The sequence below is a fragment of the Aptenodytes patagonicus genome, chromosome 19 (assembly GCF_965638725.1).
Source record: "Aptenodytes patagonicus chromosome 19, bAptPat1.pri.cur, whole genome shotgun sequence".
NCBI classification, from domain to species: Eukaryota; Metazoa; Chordata; class Aves; order Sphenisciformes; family Spheniscidae; genus Aptenodytes; species Aptenodytes patagonicus.
Window position 1 is genome coordinate 4,288,018 of NC_134967.1, and position 24,307 is coordinate 4,312,324.

Here is a 24,307-nt window from a genome sequence, read left to right on the forward strand (position 1 = left end):
AGGGTTTGGGCCAAGTCCCCCATTTCTCTCTCTGTCATCAGGAAGCCTGCTGCAGCCTCTGATTCCAGCCGGATCTGGTTAACTCTCTCTTAGGAAACCTTGCCACCTACCAGAGTAAGACTGGTGCTGTAAGCCTGGCGGGAAAGGAGGAAGAGGGCTTGAGCTGCTCTAAGTTACAGCCTGATGTTCTGGACAGTTACTCGTGATTTACATTAATGTCCCTGAGCACAGAACAAGGTCCTCAGTTGATGCAGCACGGAGTGTCTGGAGGCACTGGCTGTGGAGCTGCTTCTTTAGAAGATCTGTTTCACTTGTTGGGGTTGTGTGGTGCTTCTCCTCTGCAAAGCTGGCTGCAGAGGAGCAGCACCCTGAGCTCTAGGCAGGGCTGTGTCTCTCAGCTCTCATTTTGGGGCTTCTCATAAGGATGTAAAGCACATTTGATCTTGGTCTCAGCCTGGGGCATTTTTTGGCTTGCTTGAAGCCCTGTCTAGTGCATTGCTGTCCCTCTAGGTACTATATGGGAGGGCAACCTGTTCACTTGGGCGCCAAGTCAGAGAGAACCATGGTCCCTGGGAAATGCAGCTTTCAGTCCTACAGGCGATTCATCCTCTTTTGGAAGGCAGCGTAAAGATGGTGTAATTGTGCATGTGAGAGGGTGAGTAGACAAGTTTAGAAGAGGCTTAACAGCAATTAGGTTTAAATGACCCCTCTTCTCTGGAAGGTTTCAAAGATTGCAGGTCACTTTTGGGAAGAGAGGCTTCCCTGAGTGCTGCTTGTCTGATTTCTCTCTGCGGTAGCAGAGCGGCTGCATCGCAGCTGGCTGCGCTCAGAAGTGCGTTGGAGTCCCCTGGGGGCTGCTGTTAATAGTTGTGCTTTCAGCACAGAGCGGGTGGATTGGACAAGAGGACAGAGGCAGGGGACAGAGCCCTCTCTTCTCAACACCCTTCTTGTGAACTGCCTGCTCAAGCTGCCGTTGTGGCTTGACTCAAATCCTGTTAAGTCAGCAGCAAAACTTTCACCAGCCTCAGTCCATGGGCCAGTAAAGAGCAAACATTTTCAGTCAGGTCAGTTCCAGGGCCAGGGATGGGTTTAGGAAAGAAATACCCGAGAGACAGTTTGCTTTAATAAAATGGGGAGAGAAGTGAGAGTAGATTGCTTTGGGCACGGGTAATGGGGCATGGAGACCTCACTGATTCAGCCAGCACTGCAAACTCTGTCCTGGTCACTCAAGCTGTGGCCGCTTGTCCTCTTGTCTGAAATGAGCCCATCATCTCAGCCTGCTACCCAGCAGGCTCGTGTCCCTGCCACAAAGCATTTTTCCATGTGGCGCTAACCGGCCCTTGCTGGCTGTACCAGCCAGGAGTCAGGGCCGGAAGGGCTGTGGAGCCTGGACCCCTTTGGCTTCTCTTGAAGCTCAGTGATGAGGTGGGGACAGTTTGCCCTATGGCTGCTCGATGCTGCTCTGTGCGCGCAGCCCACACGCAAACTTTGCATTTGCTGCAGCCGGTGATCCTGGACTAAATTTGTTCCTTTCTAAAAGGAAAATTTGAAAAGAATGGGCTAAAAGGCCTCGGGCTCCCCCAGCGTGGGCCTGGGGTGCTGGGACAGCATAGCTCCTCCCTGAAGCTGGCTAATAGAAATCAGTCCTGATTAGGATTAGTCCAGCCAGCACTGAGCTGGCAGGCTGATAATCTAATAAAAATTCCCAGGATTGGTTTACTCTGGGGAGGATTTGCGCTGGACGCGGGAGGAGCAGGATTAGCCCAGCTGTGTTAGGGAAGGGAGGGCAGCCAAGGGTGGGCAGGGAGGCTGCCGAGAGGGTGGTGGGAGCAAGACAGACAGCAAGAGTAAGTGGAAGTGACAGGGTCAGACTGGGCCTTTGTCCTACAGCCTGATTAGAGAGTCTGCCCCCAGTTTCTTACACTTTGGGATGTTGTCGGACAAACTGGAGCTTAAATCTGTCAGAGCGCAGTAGAGATTGGAGTTGATGTCCCGGGAACATATTCCTTGCTGTGCAGAAATCCAGCCCTGCTGGGAAAATGTAAAATGCCCATCCCAGCCCCCTCTGAGCTGGAGGAGATGTGAGCTCAACTTCTTCCTTCAGCTATGTTGGGTGGTTGAGGCTGAGCAGCAGAGGGGCTTGTCCAGAAGCAGGTATCTGCCATGAGTGGTCCATGTCCAGTCCCAGAGTGGTCTCTCCAGCTTCATCCCCTGATGGAGAGAAAGTCCTGGAAGCCAGATTGTTGCTCTCCAGCTGAAATCACCAGGCTTTGCTTGACGTGGTGGCAAAGGCACCCACCATGTGTGAGTGAGAACTCGGCAGGAGGTCCCTGTTCCTCCAGGGAATCTTGGGGTGGGCAGAAAAGCTCCTTTGTAGGCAGGGAGGAGGCCTGAGGCTGCAGGCAGTGACTCTTCAGACTGGAGGCACCAAGGACTTTGGCTGCTGTTGTTGAGGACGATCCTTAATAGAGATGGCAGAGCAGGAAAGTCTTTTGCAGGCAGTATTAGCCAGATTCCAGCTGTGCAGGCACTGAGGAACATGCTTCACAGTGTTGCTGGTTTTTTGGCAGCCCTTAGAGTGCTCCATGCCCCGTCTTGAGTTGCATGGGGAGCTGCTGGTGTGTCTGGTGCAGTGCACAGGCATGGGAAGCTCCTGTCAGCCCTTGTCTGGCTGCTCTGCTAGTTAGCGGAGGGAGCCCAAGCTGCCTTTCTGCTGCAGGGCTTCTCAGCCTCTAACCCCTGGAATGACTGTGAAAAATAGAAGTAACCCTGAAATGTGCATGCCCATTCCCATAATTTTAAAGCAAGAATATGCAGGGGCAGAAGAACAAAGACTCAAAGTTTTCACCTAGATGTTGCACAAGATAATCTGTGTATTATTTCAGCCATGTTCTAGTGCATCATCTAAAGGTGTCCTGACAGTCTGCTCTGGCTTCCTCAGCTGTGTTGTTTAATGCTCCCTAGACAAGGCAGGAGACAAAAGAGCCCCACAATCTTCTGAACTCATCCTTTAACTCTCCCTGTTACTCCCTTCTCCTCCCCTTCAACTCATCTGGACTGCCTCTTCTGTTCCTTGCCTGGGAAGTTCATCACAAAATCCCAGACTCTTTAAATGTATCTTATCCCTCTGGGGACACTGCAGTTGGATAAGGACACCTGCAGAGAGAGACCCTTCAGAGCATTAAGTGGCGAGTCCTGCCTGGAGCAGAAGAACCAGAACAGCCACTCCAGATGTTCCTGGACACAAGGCAGGAGCTGTATAGGATGCAAACCCCCTCCTGGACTCTGAACTCCACAGAGAAATGCCCTCAAAGCTCCAGAGGTTGCAGATTGTGTGAGGGGTTTTTTCCCCCTTTCACAGCTGCAGCTACTGTGGATGGGCTGGAGCATTTCCCAGCTGAGTGCATCTGTCTATGGACCAGTATTCTAAAAGCTCTGGGGTCTGGCATTTGTTTGGGAAACACCCCCTAACCATCAACTGCCCCCCCAAAAAGAAAGAAAGAAAAAGCCTCTAAGATGAAACCAAGATAACTAAATAACGAGAGCACTGTCCTCTCCAGGCTCGGGTAGCTGCATATATGATTGTCAACTTGATGAAATCCCCCCGGATGTAATGAGCTGATTTTCTGCTGTTAATATTGCATCTGCTGATGAAGGATTCGTTACGATAATGGAACGAAGCTAAAATATAAATGACTCGCTGTCAAGAAGCAGCTTTTGCTTGTGTTCTCCTGACAGTTCCTCGGCCACGGCGAGGGAGTTTTGTGTGCTCTGCACACGTTTGCGAGGTGTGTGCGATTATTTGGTCCTGCATGTACAGGGACACATGTGTCAGAGTATGTTCCTTACGAGCCGATTGCCCTGGAAGCCCACGGCATGCGCCTGTCCCAGCCTTCTGGCACATTGCTGGGCAGCTGAGGCACTGGTGTTTTCCTCTGTGCCAGTGACGGCTGCTTTTTGCCTGCCAGTGGGGACCGAACGGTGCTGCCGTCAAAGAGCAGCGGCCAGAGAAAGTTACTCCTTTGCTAGGCTGAGGCTGCCAGGAGAGGTGAGGGAAGCTGTGCTTCTGGAAAAGTATCTGCGCTTTTATTCCAGGTCTTTTTTGTATTTGGCATGTTCCTTTTTAAATTTTGTTTTGTTGCCAAAGTTGCTGGGTTTTCTTTCTGAACAAGAGAAATCAGTTTAAGCATGTTAGAAAGTGAAACTGATCTTTGCTCACAAAGTTTTTTGAAATGCAGAGTATAATTTTCACTGGAAAATGCAAAAAAGATTTTGATAAAAGTGGTCTTCTTATTGCTGAGTAGTAATCTTGCATCTGTGCATAAAATCTCAAGGTTCCACTGTCTGTTTTGAGAGATGGGGTTGCTTTTCCTTGCAAAAAGTAAAATGGAACCAGCTCCATCATTGAGGGGATTTCAACTTTAATACAATTTCACACACGTGTCCCCAACGCTAGTTTGCTCATCCCATTTCAGGGTTTTGTGCATGCATCTGAGTGTGTGTTAAATCTTTGTTATCAGATGTGCAGGGAGGAAAACCTAAGAATATGTTTACAAGTATCTTTGGTATCTTAGACTTTCTGTACATTTCATAACAGCATTAACCAAAACATAACATTGTCAACCCCTCATTTTACCCTGTGCCTAAGGACATTTGGTGTTTTCCCTTAAAGTCCATGTTTCTGGACACAGAAGACGGAATGAGAATCTCAGCTTTCATTACCTGTTGGTTTTTTTTTTTTTAGTTTTTAATCACATTTCTCGCTCTTCTGATTACCAAGGAGGAAGAAAAAAGAATGAAAACATGAACTGTAATGGCTCAAAAATGAGATTTAAAAAGGCCTTGCTTTCTATTATTATTTTTCAAATCACATTTTTCAGTCAATAATGTCGGGGATTGGAGCAGTGATTTTTTTTTTTATTTTTAATTTATTTATTTTTAAATAGCTGGAGCTGACGCTCTCAGATGTGCTGTTTTTCCGGAGGTGTGAAGTAGTGGTGTCCCAGCCCCTCTAACCTGCACATCTTTGGTGGATGTTCAGACTCCTCTCCCAGTCCAGCAAAGCCTTGTCTGGCCTGGCTCTACTTTTGGGGAGTTCCTCTCACTGTTCAGACTCTTCTCCTAGCGAGGAACATCAGTGGTTTAATTGAATCATTCTTTACAAAAGACCATGAATATAAATGATGGGGGAGGGGGGAGACACATGAATATGATGCTAGAAATTTTGCAGTGAAATATATTTGATGGAAAACAGCTTTCTGACAAAGTGAAATTTAGAATGTGTGCCTGTGTGCATGTGTAAACATATATGTATCACTTTTTCAACCCTTCTTTGCTCTTCCTCATGATAAACAGTACATGGAAGAAAATCTTCAACTAAAAAATTACTTTCCTCATGATACTTGGCAGGAAGAACAATCCTTTTCTGACCAGTGTTCTGCCCGAATTTGAGATAGTTGTGCAAACTTAAGGAAACAAGTGAGGTAGTGGTCCCTTGCACTGGAGGCAAAGTGCAAGGGACAATGAAGTCCAGTGCTGGCTGCAGGCATCTTCCCTGGCCCCGTCCCACTGGAACCCCTAAAGATGACTCTGCATCAGGACTCTGGCATGCCAGAAAAGGCAGAGCAGCGACATTTTCCAGGGGATCAGAGTAACTCCCAATGGGAGGGTGGTGCAGAAAAGGTGGAAAGCCTTTTGTATTTCCATGCTTTCTGTTGCACAAGGTTTAAAGACCCGGACTCACAGAGGAAGAAGCTGGTGAACAATTTCCAATTTCTTTGCTGCCTCTTGGCGATAGTAACATAGCCAGTCCCAGGCAACTGAAAGTCATAAGCTGGGCTCCAAAAATGTGAGATCACCCTAGATGTTTTGAGACTGAGTAGGTAAATGCCAAAGGGTATGACATTCTTGGACTTGCGTTCTGAATCCTTCAGCCTTTCTGGGCTTTTCTCTGCAGAATTAGCCTTGGCAAGGGAAAGGAGGTGGGCAGGGAGGTCTGACCAGCGTCCTTCCCTCTTGGCATCTCTGAGGCTTTTTATACCAGTTGCTTAAAGGCAAAGAGCCAGATCCTGAGCCAGCATAAACCAGCACAGCTCCGTCGGTGTCAGCAGGGCCTCCTTGATTCACATCCACTTGGGCTCTCCTCCCAGCATCAGGGAAACTCTTCTGAGGAATTAGGTTGCAAATTCAAGCACTGCTTGGCTGGGACAGTACGAATATGTTATGTGAGGGACCCCCTTGGCTCTGGGGGCTTGCTGGCATTGGGCAGGCTCAACCTACAGCAACCAGCCTAGGGGGAAATCACACACCCCGCCTCCCCAAATCCTCCATTCTGTTTTTTCTCCATTTCCACTCTTGTCCAGGTACCCCCAGGGCCCAGCAAGCCCCATCACCTCTTCCCACGTACCAGGTCTCTTGGGCCATCACTTGGAGTGTATATGTGTGTTTCTGTGTGTCACGCACTTTTTTTTTCCGGGGTCCCCTGCTTCATCATTATCTTAATCACTGTTGTGTTAAGTTTCATGCTTCCTTTGACCTTTATTTTCGGCCTGGTTATGCTGTTTATCTGCCTCTGACACTTGTCCCCTGGTGCTATTGCCAGGGAAACCCAGCACAGAGGCCTTTCCCTTTTCCCCCACCCCCTTGTCCCTTTCTGTTTAATTTTTTTCTTTCCTCTTTTTTCTTTTTTTGTCTTTTAACATGGTTTTCCTAAAAAGTTTTTTAATCAATCAAATTTGAGGCAGAAAATAGGCTTGGTCACGCCTGGTCCTTGGGTCGTGTGACACTCACTCAGGGTCCTGACAGCTCCTCAAAAGGGGCACCCGGGACGAGGAGGGGGGGCCGACAGCGCGTTTCCCCAGGAAAGGGCCTGTTTCCATGGCACTGCCCCCACCTCTCCGCCATCCACCAGCCCGACGTGGGCCTGAGGCTCTTCAAAAGGGGCGTTGGGAAGCGTGCGTGTGTGCAGGTCCGGGGAACAAAACGGTAGCGCGGGGGCGGCGTGCTGGCTGCGCTGACAGCTGCCAGGGTTCTCTGCCACCAGAGCTTGTGGGGAGCCAGCGGGAGCGACGGCGATTGAGCCAAGGCCCCAGCCAAATCCGCATAATCAGGGGCTTTTCATAAATGCCCCATTTTTCATCCCCATCTGAGGCATTTGCTGCAAGAGAGCCAGTAGCCCTGACGTGGAGGGACAGCGTCCTGGTGCACACCGGTGGCTCTGCCCATCTCGCTTGCTCTGCTCCCCCTGCACCCTCCTCCTCCTCTGCCCTCATCTCCGCAGGCTGGCAAGCGCCCGCTCCTCTGCCCAACTGCAGCTCATGCCCCTCTGGCTATGGTAGGGCCCTGCCGGGGCTGGGACGGCGGAGGGAGTATGGAGCCAGCCTCATGGCTATGTCGGTGGTGCTGGCTCCCACCGCAGCAGGACCTGGTCTCTGCATGTGCCTCGCCATCCTTGGCACTGCTGCTTTTCCCTCCAGTCCCCCCTGCTTCCCTCACCCCCGCCTCTCCCCACCCTGCCCTTCTGCTGCCTTCATCCAAGGCTCTGTGCTGGGGATTTTAAAGCCCTTTTCTTCCCCCTGCCCACTCCCACCCCTTTCTCAAGCTCTCTTCTTTCACTCTGCTCCCTCCTGTCCTTCTTTCCCCCATGCCCTTTCCAGTTCTCCATTTGTGCAGGGTCTTTTTCTCGCTCTCTTTTTTATAATTAATGATTAGTTTTAATTGGTTTGCTTAGGCAGCCTGACAGCAAATTAGCAGGAGCCAGCCCAGGGCTGCCGAATGCCAAGTTTGGGGACTGCTGTGCTTTACAGATGTTGGGGTGGGAGGTGAGGTGAACTCCTTGGGATCCTCCCTTGGCACCCCCCCTCCTGCCATGCTGGGCAGTGCCATAGCTGCGCTGCAAGGTGGGGGTCTGGGGCCTTTCCTGGTCCTGGGTGCCATCAGTGCTGGGAAGCTGGGACCGGACGTGGATTGGGACCAGCAGGGCTGCTGTCTCCTGTCCCTCTATCCCATGCCTGGCTCCAGTACTCCAGAGGTGGCCGATGGGCACTGAGCTGCAGGGTTACCTCCAGGATGGCCCCTGTCCTTTTTCTACTGCTCAGCACTGGTTTTCCTCCTTCTTGCATCACCTTTATTGAGCTGGACTGGGCTCTGCTCAACAGGTTTGAGCAGAGGGGGAAAGGGTGAGAGGCAGGGCAGGATTTCCCCAGGGAGCACTCTGCCAAGGGGGAGTCCTTGGGAGCAATGAAGCAGGCGGCTCTACCCAGTGCTAAAAGGCAGGTAATGGGGAAGGGGTGGAAAGGGAAGGGGGGCTTTGCTCTTTTCTTCCTTCGCAGTGATTTCCCTTTGCTTTGCTTTTCTTTTCTTTGCCTTTTTTATAGCTCCCATTTTTCTTTTTTATGAGAGAGAAACTGCAGGGTTCTCCCAGGGCTGGGAAGAGTGCTTGGTCCCAGGCTGCTCCCAGCCAGATGGAGGGGAAGAGAAGGGGGGCAGTGGGCCCATAATCCTGGGAGGAGAGTTTTCCTGGTTAAAGAGGATTGGGGATGGAGTCTAGGACATATCAGCATGTTGTTTTAGGAAGAGGGGGCAGACCATGACCTATTTGGGGTGCTTGTTACCCTCATTTTCAGCACAAAATTTTGCTGAGAGCACTGGCAGCTATGTAGCCCTAATAATCAGTGGGTGCGGTTGGTTTGTATTGTGCTACTGGTATTGCCTTGTAATGGCAGCCAAGAAAGGGGGAAACAGGAGATAACACGAGTTTCCCTCTCCTTCAGCCCATGCGTCTTTCCCTGAGCAGCCCAAGATGGGTAGGAGATGATAGCTGGGTGTGACTGTGCGGTGAGAGCATGTAGGGCTCTGTCCCAGGTGTCCTTCAGCTGCCCCTCGCTCTGCCCTGTCGATTGTGCCAGTTCTTCGCCTTGGCTCACCAGCTTCTCCCCCAGCTCAGGCCAGGCTTGGGCCAGTCTAGGGACATTTCTGTGCCACTGCCCAATTCCCTTGCTCCCAAGAGAGGGTATGAGCCACACTCCTCTCAGCATCAGCGCCTGGACAGGGTCCACGGCCCAGGGCCTGGGCTGGGCTCGCAGAGGAAAGGGATGGGTTTTGTATCTGCCTTTTGTTCTGAAACATCTACTCAGCAGATGACAAGGCCCAACTGCATTTGTAGAGCAGCCAGGATATTCCAGCCCTTTGGCAAAACCAAGAAGGCTTGTCAGGCTGGTGACAGTAGGGGGTGTTTCTTGTCCCCAGCAATCCTGGACTTCTCAGTTGTCCTTGCTTCAGGTGTTAATGGCTGCTTTTGCCCTTTCTGGACACCAGTCCAACCCTCCAGCTGAGTGTTAATATCTACATATGCCTTTTTATGGGATCCAGAGCATGTAGAACTCAAATCAGAGGGATCTGGTGTGTTCCTGGGATTTCTGTCATGCAGGAACAGCTTTTTCGCCAGTCACAGAGGTCCCTGCTGTATTCCAGATTAATGAAAGATGGAAGCCAGCGCAAACACGTCTGCTAGCAGATCCGTGTGTTGTTCAGCTGTGAGTGTACTGGCAAACACCATGCTGTGATACCTTGCTGCAGCCTGGCCCCTTCCCCAAAGACCCGTACGTTTAGAACTCACTCAGGTGAAAATACTGATAATGCACGTAGAGACTGATGCTGTGCAGGCGTCCCCTGAGGCTCAGAGGCTTTGGCCGCAGTGCTCACTCCTTTGCCCCTGCCCTGTTCAGGACATACTGCTGTGCATGCCCATACAGCTCAAGTGTCACTCCCCAGTCCCGATGTGACCCTCAAGAGAGAGTCCCTCACGTGGCTTTGCCAGTGTTTTGGACTTTAACTGAGCTTTGGGCCTCTGCAGAGCAAAGCTAGGAATGAGTCTTCCTTTCTTGGGGAGAGAGGGAGAGGGATGAGGGAGAAATGTGGAAAAATACCTGCTAGAAAAGGCATTTCAGTTCATTTCAGTTCTCTGTGATCTTGGCTTATTCCCACAGCTGATGTCCATGTAATAGCAGGATATGCGTTTTGAACTGCTGCAAAACTTAATGTTCTGCTCACTTGGGAAGTCCTCTTCCTTTTCACGCACACCCTCTCAGGAGGTGTTTTAAGACCTTTTCACTTTCTGGTAGGCTGTTTACATTTCACTGCACTTTCAGTGAGCCAGAAGGGGCTCAAGGATTTGGCCATACGCTGTGCACCCTCGTGTGCCAACAAGACTGGGACAGATCCAGCTGAGCCTGGTTTTGACCCAGGCTGTGTTATCTGTTTGTCAGTCACATGTTGGCCAGTGCCAAGGAATAACTCATGCTCAGACTTTTTTTGCCAGGTGAGTCTTGGGCCAGGCCAGATGTGTGACCATGTGCCCGAACCCTGTGCCATAGCTCCTACTAGTGAGGCACTTGTGGCACTCAGTGAAGAGCTCAAGGACTGGCAGCGCTGTGGTGGCTGTATTCCCACCCATAGGGCCGAGCTCAGGGTGCAGGGCACTTGCTTTGCGGCTTACCGAGTTTATTGCTGATACTAGACTGATCAGGACAGTTTCAAAAATTGATAGTGCCACTGGAGCGCCAGGCACTGTACAAAGTTAAAGGAAGGCACAGCTGCTTCCCCATGAGAGTAGCCATCCCTCTCCCTGGTGTCAGAGCTGTCCCTTCACTTCTCATTTTAGCAATGTGGGTGCCAATATTCAACCTCTCCCTTTGCAGTTTAGGGGACTGTTATAATTGTGTAGTTCTTGACAATTGAGTAGCAGCTGAGGATCACCAGCTGTTTCACTGTAGAGCTACAGGAGGGAAACTGAGGCATGGAGCTGAAGGTGCCTAAAGATGCCCTCAGAGTTCCTGGAGTGACTCACTGAGGGATTATCCTGTCTGGGGTCCTTGGTTGTACATCCCACAGGCTGCCAACACAACCCATTGTTGCAAATGAAACTGAGGGGAGCGGAAAGCGGTGCTACCTTCTGCCCTGCATTTGGCTTGGCTTGCCACCCTTCCTCTTCTCTTCCTCCCCGGACACCCCTCGCCACCAGCACGTGCCCTCAGTCCTACCTCGGCCAGCAGCCTAAGCCGGCTCCTTTAAGGCAGGCACGCCGGGGAATTGTGCACGGTGCCAGCCTTCGCTGCGAGTGCCTCTCCCGCTTCCCCCTCGGAAAGTTTCCTGCCCAATTGTTATGTGCGATCCGATCTGAAAGTTGCTCTCTAAGCTTCTTGTCACATTTTGACTTAATGAAGTGCAACTGGAGTGGGAATTGGGGTTCATCACGCCAGTCTCACTGCGCTCCCTTGTTGTCAGAAAACAGGGGTGGTTGGGGACCGTAATGCAACGCTGCAAGTCGTTATCATTCCGGTCAGTCTGTTTAACACAAAATTAAACAAAGAACTAATTAGTGCCTCATGAATTAATAAATGCGCAGTTGCTGGGTAGGAAGGGGAGGAAGGAAAAAAGGTTGTTGAAGGAAAGATACTGAAAAAGTCGAATTAGGATGTTGTGTCAAGGGGAAAAAAAAAAATCTGAGTCCACTTTGGCAAAGAGTTTGGATCCATTGGTTTCCTTGGAATAAGCTCCCCTCCTCCTTCCGTGTCCTGCTTGTCTGCTCTAGAGCAGCAATGTACGGGCAGGCATGGGGAAGAGGGAGGTCTGGATTTCTTCATGATGTTCCCTAGAAGCTGGAGCTGGGATCCACAGGCCAATAGCCAGATATAATATTTATCCAAAAAGCTTTATGCCCAGATGCGGGAGCTGAGATGTGCGGGGTGGAAGCCCTTCCTTGGAAAGGAGGGAGGCTTCAAAGATGGTCATGGTGAGCAAGTCTCCTCTCTTTGTCCAAACGCTTTGGAGCTTCGTACTTTCTGGTGAGGGGTGTTATGTCGTGGTTGGGGCCTGTCCCCAAAAGGTTCGTCTCCCTCTGACTCAGGGGAAGGAGCCAGACTTTGGTCTCCCGAAGCAGAGGAGGGGGCTGGAACAAGTAAAAGGGAAAGCCCCAAGGAGGAGGGCAAGGAGGCAGGGGAGGGAGGGACGAGGCGGAGAGGAGGAGGAGGGAGGGTGGCAGTGGTAAGCAGGAGGAGGGGCAGGGTGAGGTGGCACCCATGGCTTTGGAGGTGGCAACACGTTGCTCATTTTTGTGGAGAATGCAAGATTGTCACAGTAACAGTGCGTAATCTCAGATTAACTATGTCCCAGCAACACTCCCCCTGCCCCTGCTCCTTGCCCCGTCCGTGCTGGCCGGCTCCGCTTCCCACATGGAGGCGTGCAGCGCCGGGGAGCACAGCCAGCGCTCTCGCAGCGGAGCTGGGCGTGCGGGCTGCGCTGGACGCCCACCCGGCTGGCCAGCCCCGCAGGTGCTGTGGCCATGCCGTGCCGCGCTGCGAGTGAGTGGGCTCTGCTCTGGCGCATTGTCAGGCAGGGAAGCAGGCAGAGCTGGGGGAGGGAAGAGTCCATCCTTAAGAGGACATGTCAAGTACAATTAGCGTTATCTGTCTAAATATGTACTGGGAACACAGAATACAAGAGGAGGCCTGGCTGGCTTTAATGGAGACATATGCAAGGTCATATTGCCTCATACAATCCCCCAATCTGATTTGGGGATTACACATTCTAAGTAAATTGGCGTTATTCCTCTTGCATCATTGATAAGCTGCGGCCGAAAGAAGGGGAGTAAAAAAAACAATTAAAAACTCAAACCCAAGAATTGACCGTGCACAGGGGCAGGGGAGTGAAGCCAGGAAGGCAGAGAGAGTTACAGGCAGAGAGCTCGGGAAAGGGGGAGAGAACAAAAGGAAGGGAGAGAAAAAAGAGCGTGACAGAATGGCAGAGAAAGCAATGGAAAGAGCAAGGAAGAACAAAGGGAAGAAAAAGGTGAGAGAGGGGATGAGAGAGCCAGAAGGACAGAAGGTGCCAGGGTGGGAGAAGGACCTCAAGTGGGGGAGCTGTTACTCCAGCCGTGTCCTCAGCCTTGTTAGCACCAGGATTTGAGTGGGAAAGGAAGGAGCCAGGCTGGTTATGCATCTTCCTCACCCAAGGGGCTCCCTGTGCTCCGTGTCCGTCCGTCCATCTGGGATATCTCACCAGCTCCTTCCCGCTCTGGGTTCCAGCCAACACCAGGCATCTATCTTTGGTGCAGCGTGCAGGCAGTGGTGGAGTGCGAGTGATGGGAGGAGGCCGTCCGCACGCACAGAGCACCAGGGCCCCAAAACACAGGGGCGAGCCACAGCAGCAGCACAGACTCCCCACAGCCAAGTCCCTCTCACTTTTTCTCTCTGGGGGGCTAAAGCAGGGTCCCTGCAAGGGACTGAGTTGTGGCACACACTGCTGCACCCTGGAGAAGGAGGTGTGCTGTGAGCCGGTGCTTGGCGCAGGCAGTTGGGGCTCACTGTGCGTGACCTTGGGCCAGTTTTTCATTTCACTGCCATGTCTCGGGCAGTTGTGATAGCTGTTTTGGCAGGGTTGCAAAACAGAGACTGCAGGAATGGGCCAAGCACCCTTGCCATTGTGCATGAAGCCACTCCGTGCTCCCTGCCACCTTCTGGCTCTGGGAGAAGGAAGTCCCTGGCTGGCTGGCTGGCTGTGGAGCAGTTCTCCCCCTCCCACGAGCTCTCCTCCCACCCTGCCTGTGCAGGATAACCCCCTCCGGAAGTCTCACGGCATGGCTTTTATGCTCTGTCACATTTTTGGAACATATGGTTTTAAATAATTCAATTTACTTTTCATGTGTTTTGCTGTGACTTTTTTTCCCCTGTCCCTTTTCTCTTTCCTCCTCGCTCTGCATTCTCCAGGAAGGAAGACGCACAGATGAGTGGATAAGGGGGTTCAGTGCCTTGGGACCCAGTCCTGCACCCCGTCATCTTGTGCCCCATTGGTGTGCAAGGGAGGCCTCAGCATTAGCACACTGATGAACCTCGCACACTGATGAACCTCTGGGAAAGAGGGGTCAGGAGAGGAAATGGGAAGATTGGAAAGGGAATAATTTGGCATGGAGCAGAAGGCACCCTTGGATGTGTGGGCAAAGTATGGTGCAGACCAGCACAAGGTCTGTCTGTGGTACCTGGGAAGCAGGATTCAGGCCAGTAATAGCTGCTGTCTCTATGCTAAATTATTCCCAGCCCTTGTTAGGAGTCTCATGCACAGCGAAGTGCAGGAGTGCTGTGTATCTCGTGATGTGCATGGCACTGCATGGTGCAGCCAGAAGCAGGAAAGCACTTTGTTCCCGTACGAAGTCTGAATGCCCTATGCTGGCCCCGCTTGCAGCTGGGTTCTCACCCAGCTTTTGTGAGTGTCCGTGCCTTGGCTCTTGGTCAGGTGTGCCCTGTGTATTAACTGGATCCTTTCTCTTCCCTCTCTAGGATGAAGTGAATTTAGAGCTAAAAACGAGGCAAGAAACCAGGCCTTGAAATCTCCGAAAGGTAGGAGAGACTTCAGACTGCAATGGGTATGTCACTACACCCTCCTGGGTTCTCTTTTCCTCTGCGTGTCTCTCACACTTTATGACCTGCTCACTGTGGCTGTGTCTGCACTAGAACTTCTGGGGTTGGACCGTTGTTAGTTATAAAGAGAGATGAAAACGGAAGAAGGTCTAATGCAGACATGGCTTATGTGTGTCCTAATCCTGCCTTTGTCTTTGTACACCAGTTGTTCTGGGCACCTGGTTTTGTCACTGTGGGTTTTCCTCAGTATCTTCTCTACTGCCTCTATCTTTACAGATAAAAAATGTGTAAGGGCTTTGGTGAGGAGGGTACCGCTTTATCTTCATCCATGTGGGCTGGTGGGAGATGGATAAGGTCCTTTCACTGAATAGGATGCAGTCTCCATCTACTGTGAAGTTTTGCTGAGCTGAGTTCACATAATTTAAGATGGTGATATGCATGCTCTCCTTCTCTGGCACATTTTTATCTATTCAGACTGCAGCACTGTGCTGGTAGGATGGAAGCATCTCTGTGTCTCCAGCAGAATCCTGACTTTTCTGGGTTTTCCCTTTACCTAGACCCTCACGGTCTGTGTTACTGCAAAAAAACCCCAACTTTGCAGTCTCCTAGAGCTGGATGGCCACTTAGTCCGTGCCTGATAAGAGTTAGAGGCCTAGAGCCCAGGGAAATGAAAGCTGATTGCCTCTCTTAAAGGCCTTGTCTCCATGTGCTGGGTAGGAGAGTCCCTATGCCACCTCAGGTGATGGTCACTGAGAAGTCCCTGCCATGCCGAGTCCACGGAGCTCCCCTGTGTGTCACCCAAAGAGTTCCCACTCTCTTCCCTGCGTCTCTCCAGCGCCGCCAAGTCTAGCCTCTCTCATTGCTCTTCTCCCTCCCCAGGCACCAAGGCAAGTCTGAGACCAGGCCAGGACACAAGAGGCAGTGGTGGTGGGGAGGGTGGGGAGCACTCTGCCCCGTGGGACGTCACCTCAGAGGTGACACAGTTGCTGCGGTGCGTCTGCGCTCAGAGCATCCCTGCAGCAGTGGGGACCCCTGAGCCCCAGCGTCAGGGAGCTCATAGGCTGAGTCCAAGCGGTATCAGAGGGGCCCAGGCTGGCTGGGGCGGGAGGGGGCCCCAAGCCGGGCTGGGCAGTGTCAGAGGTGACCGGTGGAAGGCCAGTGTTATGTAAATACCGCTGCTGTAACATGGCAGGCCTGAATGGCCCTATGCGTCCATCCATCATTGCTGGGGAACAGAAGCCTCCCTGGGAGCACGGGGGGCCAGCAGCGCGGGGCATGCAGACACAGGCAGCATGTGCCCTACTCATAAACTGTTTGTTTTCTTTTTGTCTCTCTCATTTCGGGGCACCCCGCCGAGAGCAACTCTCTGTTTTGTCCTTGCAACCTCTCCCCCAACCTTCCCCCCACCACTTTAGCCCTTCCTTTTCCTCCCTCCTTCCCCCGGCCCTTAAAAAAAAGGGGGGAAAAAAAAAAGAAAAAAAAAGAAAGTCCCCAGTTCACATTGCGGCTTCTTTCTCTGACTTCAAAGGCTCCCCATCATTGTTTGGGATCGGCAGGCAGTGGCCCTGAAAACGTGATCACAGCCGGGCACAGTGTAGGTCACCACCGAGCGCCATGCTCCGAGCGCTGAAAGGAACAGGCAGATTCTTCCCTTTTCATGCTTCACAACCCTGGTTACAGCGCTCTGCCTCGCCCGCGTGCTCCTTGCTGCGTGGCTATTCTTGCTCTTTTCTCCTCCTTTTCCTCCTGCCCTCCCTCTCTCTCTTTCTCTCAGGTCCCTCATTTCTCTGTCCATTTGCTCTCATTCTGCCCTCCTCTGTGCCCAGCATCACACACTTTTCACACTTTCTTCTCTTTCTTCTTTCCATTACTTTTCTTCCTCACTCTCTCCTGCCTGGTACAGCACTGCTGCCCCTCCTCTCTCTCTCCCCTCTTTGGCGCTGTTATATGAATCACTGTTTTCTTTCTCCCTTTCCCTCTCCTACAGGTCAGGCTGGAGGTTGATTTCCTCATGCTCCCTGTTCCTGTTCAGTAGCAGCCTTCCTCTGACGTTTGCCTGCGTTTCTGTCTTCCCCTGTGATATCTCACTCACTGTGCCCAAAATTGCGGAGGTTCTGTAATCTCTGGATTAGCCCCAGACAGCCTGCAGTCCTGTTCTTCCCGCAAGGTGCAAGTCGTCTGCTTTCATGTGCAATGGGCTTACTCCCCTGAAATTTAGCATGGCTTTACGCAGGGAGGCAGCACACAGTGCCTGCCAACAGCGTCAGCTTCCAAACTTGCTCTCTGGCTTTGCTGGTTAACCTGCAAGGAGCTGGCAAGTAGGGTTAGTGTTGTGGACGAATTTGTGAAGACAGGCACTGACTTCACATATATCACAGGGAAACAGAGGAAACATTTGAATCTTGTAGGTCTCATGTGGAACATGACACTGATGGCAGTGCTGGAGGGCAGAGTTAGGCAGGGATAAGGCAGAGTGAAGCAGGCCCAGCAGTTTGAACAGGCATCCCAGAATACTTTTGCAGTGGATTTCAACTGGGGAACATCACCTTGTTGTACTGAAACTTGGGCGCGTGTTTGGCTGCATGGTGAGCCACTGTCAGATGGCAACTCCTTGCCTGCAAAACATCCCTCCCAGCAACACCAAGACTTTCATTTTGTTGGCGGCAGAACAGCACAGGACTCTGCACCCCTCCAGCACCCAGCCAGGGTACAGCTGCCATGTCCTCTGCCCCCGGAAGCAGAGATCATGATGCTTGTGCCTCTGGTGATTTGTGAGGTTGTTTTAATGCCGAGGAGCCCACCAGGACTTGTCTCTTGCTAAATAGGCATATTAAGGGACATTGCGGCAGGGGTTATAGAGTAATAATTTGTCCTAATGAGCTGGTGTCACGTTCTCCTAGGCCGAGCTGTGTGCGAGCAGGAGCCGTGGTAGGAAGGGGCTGCACTGGCTGACCTGTCAGCCCAGGTTAATGAAGTACTGCGCCGCTTGGGGGGTCAGAGAGCAGGAGCTCAGCCAGCCTGCAGCGGCTCAGGGGGGCTGGAGGGGAAGGACAGGGCTCTCCCCTGAGCTGAATGCCCCGGGGAGAGGCCTGTGCCCTGCAGGGCGGAGCAGCAGGATGCACGTTATGACACTGGGATCTCCATGCTGTGCTGGCGGGCTGAGTGCCACTGCATCCTCATCAAACTGTCTCAGAGGTGAACCTGCGGCAGCTGGGGTTTGGCAGGGGTTTGTTCTCTGGTCTTGCGGACGGCCCAGGTTGGCACACGTGGAAGGAGGCAGGAAGAGAAAGAGAGAATAGATCTCACCTCTTTTACAGGTGCTCCCAGGACTGGCAGGGCTGAGCTCCCACACAGGCAGACCAAAAGAAAAATTCCTCGCGACACCATGGGATAGGTGCAGGCAAGTGGCCGGTGGTGATGACCAGTGTCTAGCTAGGAGGTTTACAGAGAGATGCAGCGTGTTCATCCTCACCTTTCTCTGTGCACAGAGTGTATGAACAGCCAGAGGAAGTTCTCTCTGTCCTTCCTGTTCCCTCTTTCTCCTCCCCTTATGCTTCCCCATGGCTTGCTGAGATCCTTTGCCTTGCACGGCAACTCTAAACCCAAGCAGTTGCTTCCATCCCTTCTGGGCAGCAAAGACGCAGGGAGAGTTTTGCCAGTCCTCCAAGTGAACGGTATTAGGGAGCAGGCTGGCGACAGGACATCCTGGGCAGCTGTGGTTTGAGCAGGGCTCCGCACTCTGTGGGAGAGGGCAGGAGAAGCCAAGAAGGGGGAGTCCTGGCCCACCTGCTGCTTTGGGGATCCATGGCCTGCCTTGTCCCTGTGGATCACACCACTCCATCCATGCTGGGGCAGGACAATGCCCTTGGCCACACCAGCGCCCTGCGGTCTACAACACAAGCCCTGTATACCATCTTCCTCCTCCTCCCACTCGTCTTTCTTTGCTCCTTCCCCCCCTGCTTCTCTTTGCTTTTCTCTGTCTCCATCTCTCTCTCCCTTTCATCTACTCAGAAGGCTTTACTCTACTTCCTTGTCACCCTAATTGATTGCATTAACCTTTCAGCGTATTGGATTTCCCCAGCACCGTGCAGAGAGCACTGTGCAATATGCTTATAATCTGGGCTGTAATGGACAGGGAGCAGTCAACGAGCCCCTGCTCCAACAGGTTCTGCTGACAACTTCTTCTCGGGGAGGGGGAGAGGGAGTGCGCTGTCCTGCAGCCTGCACAGACCCGGCCTCGCCGCTCCCCAGCGAGCAGGGTAGCAGTGTTAGCTTGTGAGAACAGAGTCCTTTGAAAAGGATCCAGCTTGGGAAGCAGGGGGGAGATGTCATATTTTACCCTATTCCTGTAATTGTTCCTTGTGTCTGAGCCCCCCTCTCCCCTGTCTGCTCTGTCTACAGTTTTGTTCCATCTGTTCAAAACCAAATTAATGTACACTTTACATTTAGGCACTTGTTGCTAGTGGCAGGATGAGAAGACAATATCATGGAATCTGCATGTTTTCACATCGTGCTTGCCTTTGCCTTTTCCTTTAATTTTGGTGTATGAGGATGTGAGGGAGGTGGACAATTTGCCTGGGGTTTCAAAGGCAAAAGCATAGGAATATTGTGCTCATGAGGAAGATGGCACCAGGGTGCAGAGAGATCAGGAGGCAGAAGCCCTGAATTATATCTCAGGCTTGGCCTTGGATAAATCCTTTCACTCCCTGGTACCTTATTTCCCCCCCCCAGGATGGCAGAGCTCTGATTTCGGCACCCTGTAACATGCTGCAGAGTCTGCAGGAGGGCTGCGGGGAGACCCAGGGCTGTTATCTCTGCTCACTGGGCAAGGATGGGAAAGTGGCTGCAGACAGGCAGTGAAGCTACACAGCTAAGTGTCACTGCTCACACTGACTGTGAGGCGGGAAATAAACCCACAAGATCAGTGGCAAGAGCATGCGAGTCTGTTAAAGGCCTGGCATCCTGCTGGTGGTCAGGGCCAGAGGCAAGAGATGCTTTGGCATTTGTTTATTTTAAAGGACTGCAATGATGGATCTGCTACAATCTTCTGGTGATGGTGCCCCCTTTAAAGTACCCTAGCGTAGGCTTCAGTTCAACAAAATGCTTTGAGCACCAGCTTGAGTTTTGCTTAAGCCAAAGTCATTTAAGCACATATTTAGAAGTTTCATTCGACATGGACCGTAGGATGAGACCTAGACCCTTGTGAGGCCCTTTTATAGTTCTCCTTTTTAAAGAGCATTTAGCCCAAGATGGGTCCTCATTTGTGGTTATGGCTCACAGTGTAAAAAATAGCAATAGTGGAAGGGTTTCTGATCACTTCATAGGTCTTTAGTTCAAGAGTTACATCATCTTGTTAAAAGCAGAGTTACTCCTGCTGCTGCTTTAGAAGGTGGCTCACTCTGCCCTGGGGATGTTTAGAGCTGACGTTTAGAAACATTGCAAGTTCCTGAGCCCACCAGGAGGAGGGGACAGGGCTGTATCGTGAAATGTAAAGGTAAATCCCCAGTCTCTCTTTGTTTTTCCAGGAAGAAAGGAGAAATGACAGGAGTCAGAGAGAGGAAAAAAACTTTACTCCAGGTGATCATTCCGAAAAGTGGGAGGCTCCTTACAAGCCAGGAGGTAGTTGAGGGGAGGGACTTTATTTTAGGTTAAATAGAGAAGGAATAGGAGCAGGAAGCAAAGGATGAGATATTAAAACAAGCAAGAGAGAAAGAGAGCGAGTGAGAGCAGCACCTCCTAAATGGAAGAGTAAACAGGCACTCCGAGGCATTAACTTAATTGATTGTTCTGCAACAGGCTGAACGCTGTGTTATTCTGTCGCCGTGGCAACAACCCAAAAAAATTGTCAGCCTGTTTGGATGAAGTGAAGCGAAACATTCTCTAATTTGTGGTGATCCGGGTGTTTGTTTTCCTTCCGAAGAGGCGGGGGCTCTATTGATCTATTGTTTGCACAGAGCTTTTTTTTAATGGCGATATGGGGAAAGCAGGAGGCTGGGGTATGCTCCCGGGGCAGGTGAGGCAACGGGGCTGTCTCTGCTGTGTTTCCCCAGCTCTGCCTTTGCAGGGTGGCCACGCGAATCCATCTGAAACTCCAGCGGTAGGAACTGTCCCAAGGAAGCTTGAGGACAGGGGAAAGTGTTTGGCTGTGATGAGCTTGTGCCAGAGCTACTGCTTCGGTCCTTCCTGTTCTCGTCCCTTTGGGTTCTTGCAGTCCCTTCTGTATTGCGGTTTCTGGTGTTAGGTGAGGACAGCTACAAGTGTCTCAGGGACAAGAGCAGCTCTGTCCCTCCCAACTCCTTTCCCAGATCCATGCTATTCCGTTTGATGTGTGCAGACCTGTGCCTGTGCACACCCTGTGCTTGTGGGAACGTATTGTTGCACACTCAGTGGATAAGAGGAGTCATGTTTGAGTTTTATCCCAGGACCACAGCTGTGGTAAGATAACAAAGCACCCACTTGGAGCTCTCTGTTACAGCAGCAGAGAGATTAAATCCCTGGGCCAAAGGATGGGGGATTTTGTCCCCTGGGATAGGGGGCCAAGCTGCTCCAAGGGGCTGTGCGGGACGGGGGGTGGGGACAGCCACGGTGGGACGGGTGGAAGGGTGAATTGCTGCAGGCACAGCTTGGGCCAGATCCCGGGGGGCAGCGCGGATGGGAAGAGGCACCACAAGTTGTGCAGTGGCTTGTGCACCTCGTCAGCTGCGTCTGGCTGTGCACAGCCCTGGGGGCCAGGAAGGAGCTACTGGGGATGCCACTCGCTGTCAGCACATGCTTGGTTTTAGAGTGAAATGTTGCTGCAGCACTTGCTTTAGCTGGGAGATGTTCAGTCAGAATGGGAAAGCCCAGGAGACCGGGGAGCAAGCCCACGTGGCCAGGAGTGAGCAGCAAGGCCTTGGGCCAAAGACACGATGCCAAGAGACGGGTGCTGTGGCAGTGGAGGGGAAAGCTGGCAAAAAGGTGCCTTACAGGTCTGCAGCAGGGGGAACAGGCAAAGATGGCTCCAAGCCAATGGGAGGGTGAGTGGCAGAGGTGGCTCTGGGCCAGTGAAGGAGAGCAGAGAGGGTTTCCTTGTGACAGGGGATCAGTAAGAGGGACAGGTTGCTGACCTTCCTTGTGCATGGCCCTGCACAGAGGTATCACTGTCTCGTTTGGGGTTTTCTGCACTCCCACAGCCTTTGGGCACCCCGGTGGGGAGCACCGTGTTTCCCATTCAGGCAGATCATCCTCATTACTCCTCAGCAGTGTCCCAGCCCACGCCCAGCTAGTCCAGCTGCTGCATAGGGGCTGTCTAGTTGATCCCTAAGATTTCAGGGAGAGCTGTAGTGTCAAGTGCTGGAGACTGTTGCTTTGTGGGGTGTGCAGGGGCAAAAAACCACAGTATGTCCCTGCGCTCTTCCTGCCTTCCTCCTTGCTCCTTTGTCTGTTGTCTTGTGGGGTTTTCCTCTTCTGTTTATACTGTTGTGCTTTATCGCACTTTTTCTTTTCTCTTTCTCTCTGTCTCCCTCTCCTCTATTTCACTCTCTCCATCCAGGTTTTAACTCTTCTGCTCTGTTGCTCTTTCTCACAGTGTAGATGTGGGTGGGGATAAGAGACTGTCGCTGGCGGGTGAGCAATGTCCCTAGGCACTGTGTCCTGCTTAGGGATCTGTCCCCTGTGCTCCCAGTGGGTGTCCGTGGGTAGGGGCACCGTGGGCAGGTGAGACAGGAGCGCTTCATGTCTCCCGGGAGAAAGCTGAGCTGCCAGTTAAAGTTTGGTGGTTATTGGCGTCAGGAGAAGCTAAATAACCCTGTAACTGGTATGAAGGTGAATTCACGGTCTAGTGAGCACTGAAAATACGAGAGGGCTCTGAGACAGGCAAAGTGTGGAGAGGGGAATACAACTCACCCATGGCTCAGGGCAGTGCTGTGTCTCTAGAGCGGTGTGCGGACGTGTGCTGTTGCCATCCTGAGCATCAGCCGCAGCACACCGCCTTCTGGGGGGCCGGCCAGGATGAGGAGGGTGCTCAGTACTGCAAGTTCGGCGACAAATGAGGCATGCACACATTGACATGGCAAGAACGCCCGCAGAGAAAGTCTGTGTACCCCTGGCTGTGGACAGCCACGCAACGTCTGACTGCACAGCCCTGTACACATGGGTGGCCGCGTGCCCACACGGTGCCACGAGGCTATGCACATACATGTGCACAAACGTGTAGACAGCCATACCCATGCAGGATCTCGCAGGTTCACATCTCTGCATGTCCTCGTGTGTGTAGATGCATCCACAGTTATGCAAACATAGGGGCGCAGGCACATACATGCTACAAATACAGTCCTCTGCCATCTGCATCGGCTCGCAGTCAAGTCAAATTCCTCTCTGGTGTAAGTACACTCTAGTCAGGCAGCACAGACAGATTTATCCCAGCATATCTTGAACGTCTGTGCGGTTACCTGCTGTGAGCGGGAGAAGAGTAGCAGGAAATCTATTCTCCTTCCAGCTGGGAGAGGCTGATGCCTTGGAGTACCAGGAGATGTGCAGAGAGGAAACCCCCTTCAGCTTTTCACCTGGAGCTGGTAATCTCCTTGCACTGAATCCCTGGAACAGGGGAATTGCATTTGAAGCTCAGCCAGTGGTGATTTAGTGTTAGACGTTTGCAGAAGAGACTTTGATTAATTCGTAGTAAAATCAAGTAGCACTTGGGTGCCAGCACCACATTCCAGGGTGAGCCGGCGACCGAGGTGCACGCTGGGCGGGCTGCCAGGTGCCTGAGCAATCCCCGCGGAGGTGGCAGCGCCATCCAACCCACAGCCTCTCCCTGCTTGGGCTTCTTAATTATTAATTTATTTTTCTCCCTTCCTTGGCAAAAAAATAGTATTTGGTAACGACCTCAAATTGCAAAATGCTGATGATTTGGAGAATGTGTCACAGAAGCTCCAGGGTGATAAAGGGGAGACGAATCCCAGCCAACAATCCGGCTCAGCCAGTTTGCCTATTTATTAAAGAAAAAGCCCAGATCATTAACTTTTTTGTTGTTGTTCTGTTTGCGGGCAACTCCCTGCTGGCAACTTTCGGGCGCCCAGTAAATTAAACCGAGTATCGGCCTGGTTCGGGGCAACCTGAGCACCTAGTTAACGCTGTGAAATGCGCTAGAAACTGGCTTCGTTTATGTCAGCGCATGAATAAACCCTTTAGGGTACCACGCAAAAGCACTCTCTGGCATAAAAGCGGTGTCAGAAAATCCTCACTCGCTGCCTTGTGGAGGGTCAGGTATTGTAACTGGAGAGCTGAGCTTCAGTTCTCCTCCCACTGCTTGTTCACACAGTTAATTGCCCCTCGACACGTTGCTGTGCCGTGTTGGTCCCCAGAGAAGCAGGGCTGGAAGAGAGCATCTGTAGGCACAGGCTTTGTTGGTTCCCCATTTGCCTGCTTGGTTTGGTTGTTGAATAAAGAACAGTTTAGGGATGGGCTTGCCTGCCTGGTGCCTCTGTGAACTCAGAGAGTTCCCTGTGCTATCAGGGAAAGGTGATCACGTCCCCCTCCTCTGGAACATCCCACGTGTTCGCTGAAGTAGTGCTTCAAGCTAAATCAGTTTGCTGAGGGCTCCAGCTTCCCTTAATTCAGTGTCAGGACCGGGCTTGCATGGCTATTATTCAAGAGGCTTTATCAGAAGCACAAAGCTAGCATCTGCCCTCCTGCTTCCCTCTGGGCATCACCAGCTCTCCTGCCCTGGGTTTGGCACACAGAGACTCGAGGGACTGCCTCACGGAGCCCATTTGCAGGCAAAACTCGTTTCAACTCCTAGAGAGTCTTGGCTGTTACGCTGGCTAGAGGAGCGTGGTGGCTTGTCACTAGTCACTGGCAGAGCAGCGCAGAGGTGCAGAGAACCAGCTAGAACTGAGGAGCTCGTCTGGGAAAAG

General features: G+C 52.0%; 1 protein-coding gene across 2 annotated transcripts in view; it reads left to right on the forward strand.

Moving 5' to 3' along the window:
• CASZ1 (castor zinc finger 1) overlaps positions 1–24,307 on the forward strand; it is a 211,974-nt gene that overhangs the window by 83,335 nt on the left and 104,332 nt on the right. The window contains exon 3 of one of the 2 annotated variants that reach the window (XM_076356421.1): positions 14,331–14,416. In XM_076356421.1, the coding sequence (XP_076212536.1) occupies positions 14,413–14,416 (4 nt within the window). In that variant the 5' untranslated portion in view covers positions 14,331–14,412. The remainder of the gene's footprint in view (positions 1–14,330; positions 14,417–24,307) is intronic. The other variant, XM_076356422.1, reaches the window with a different exon arrangement.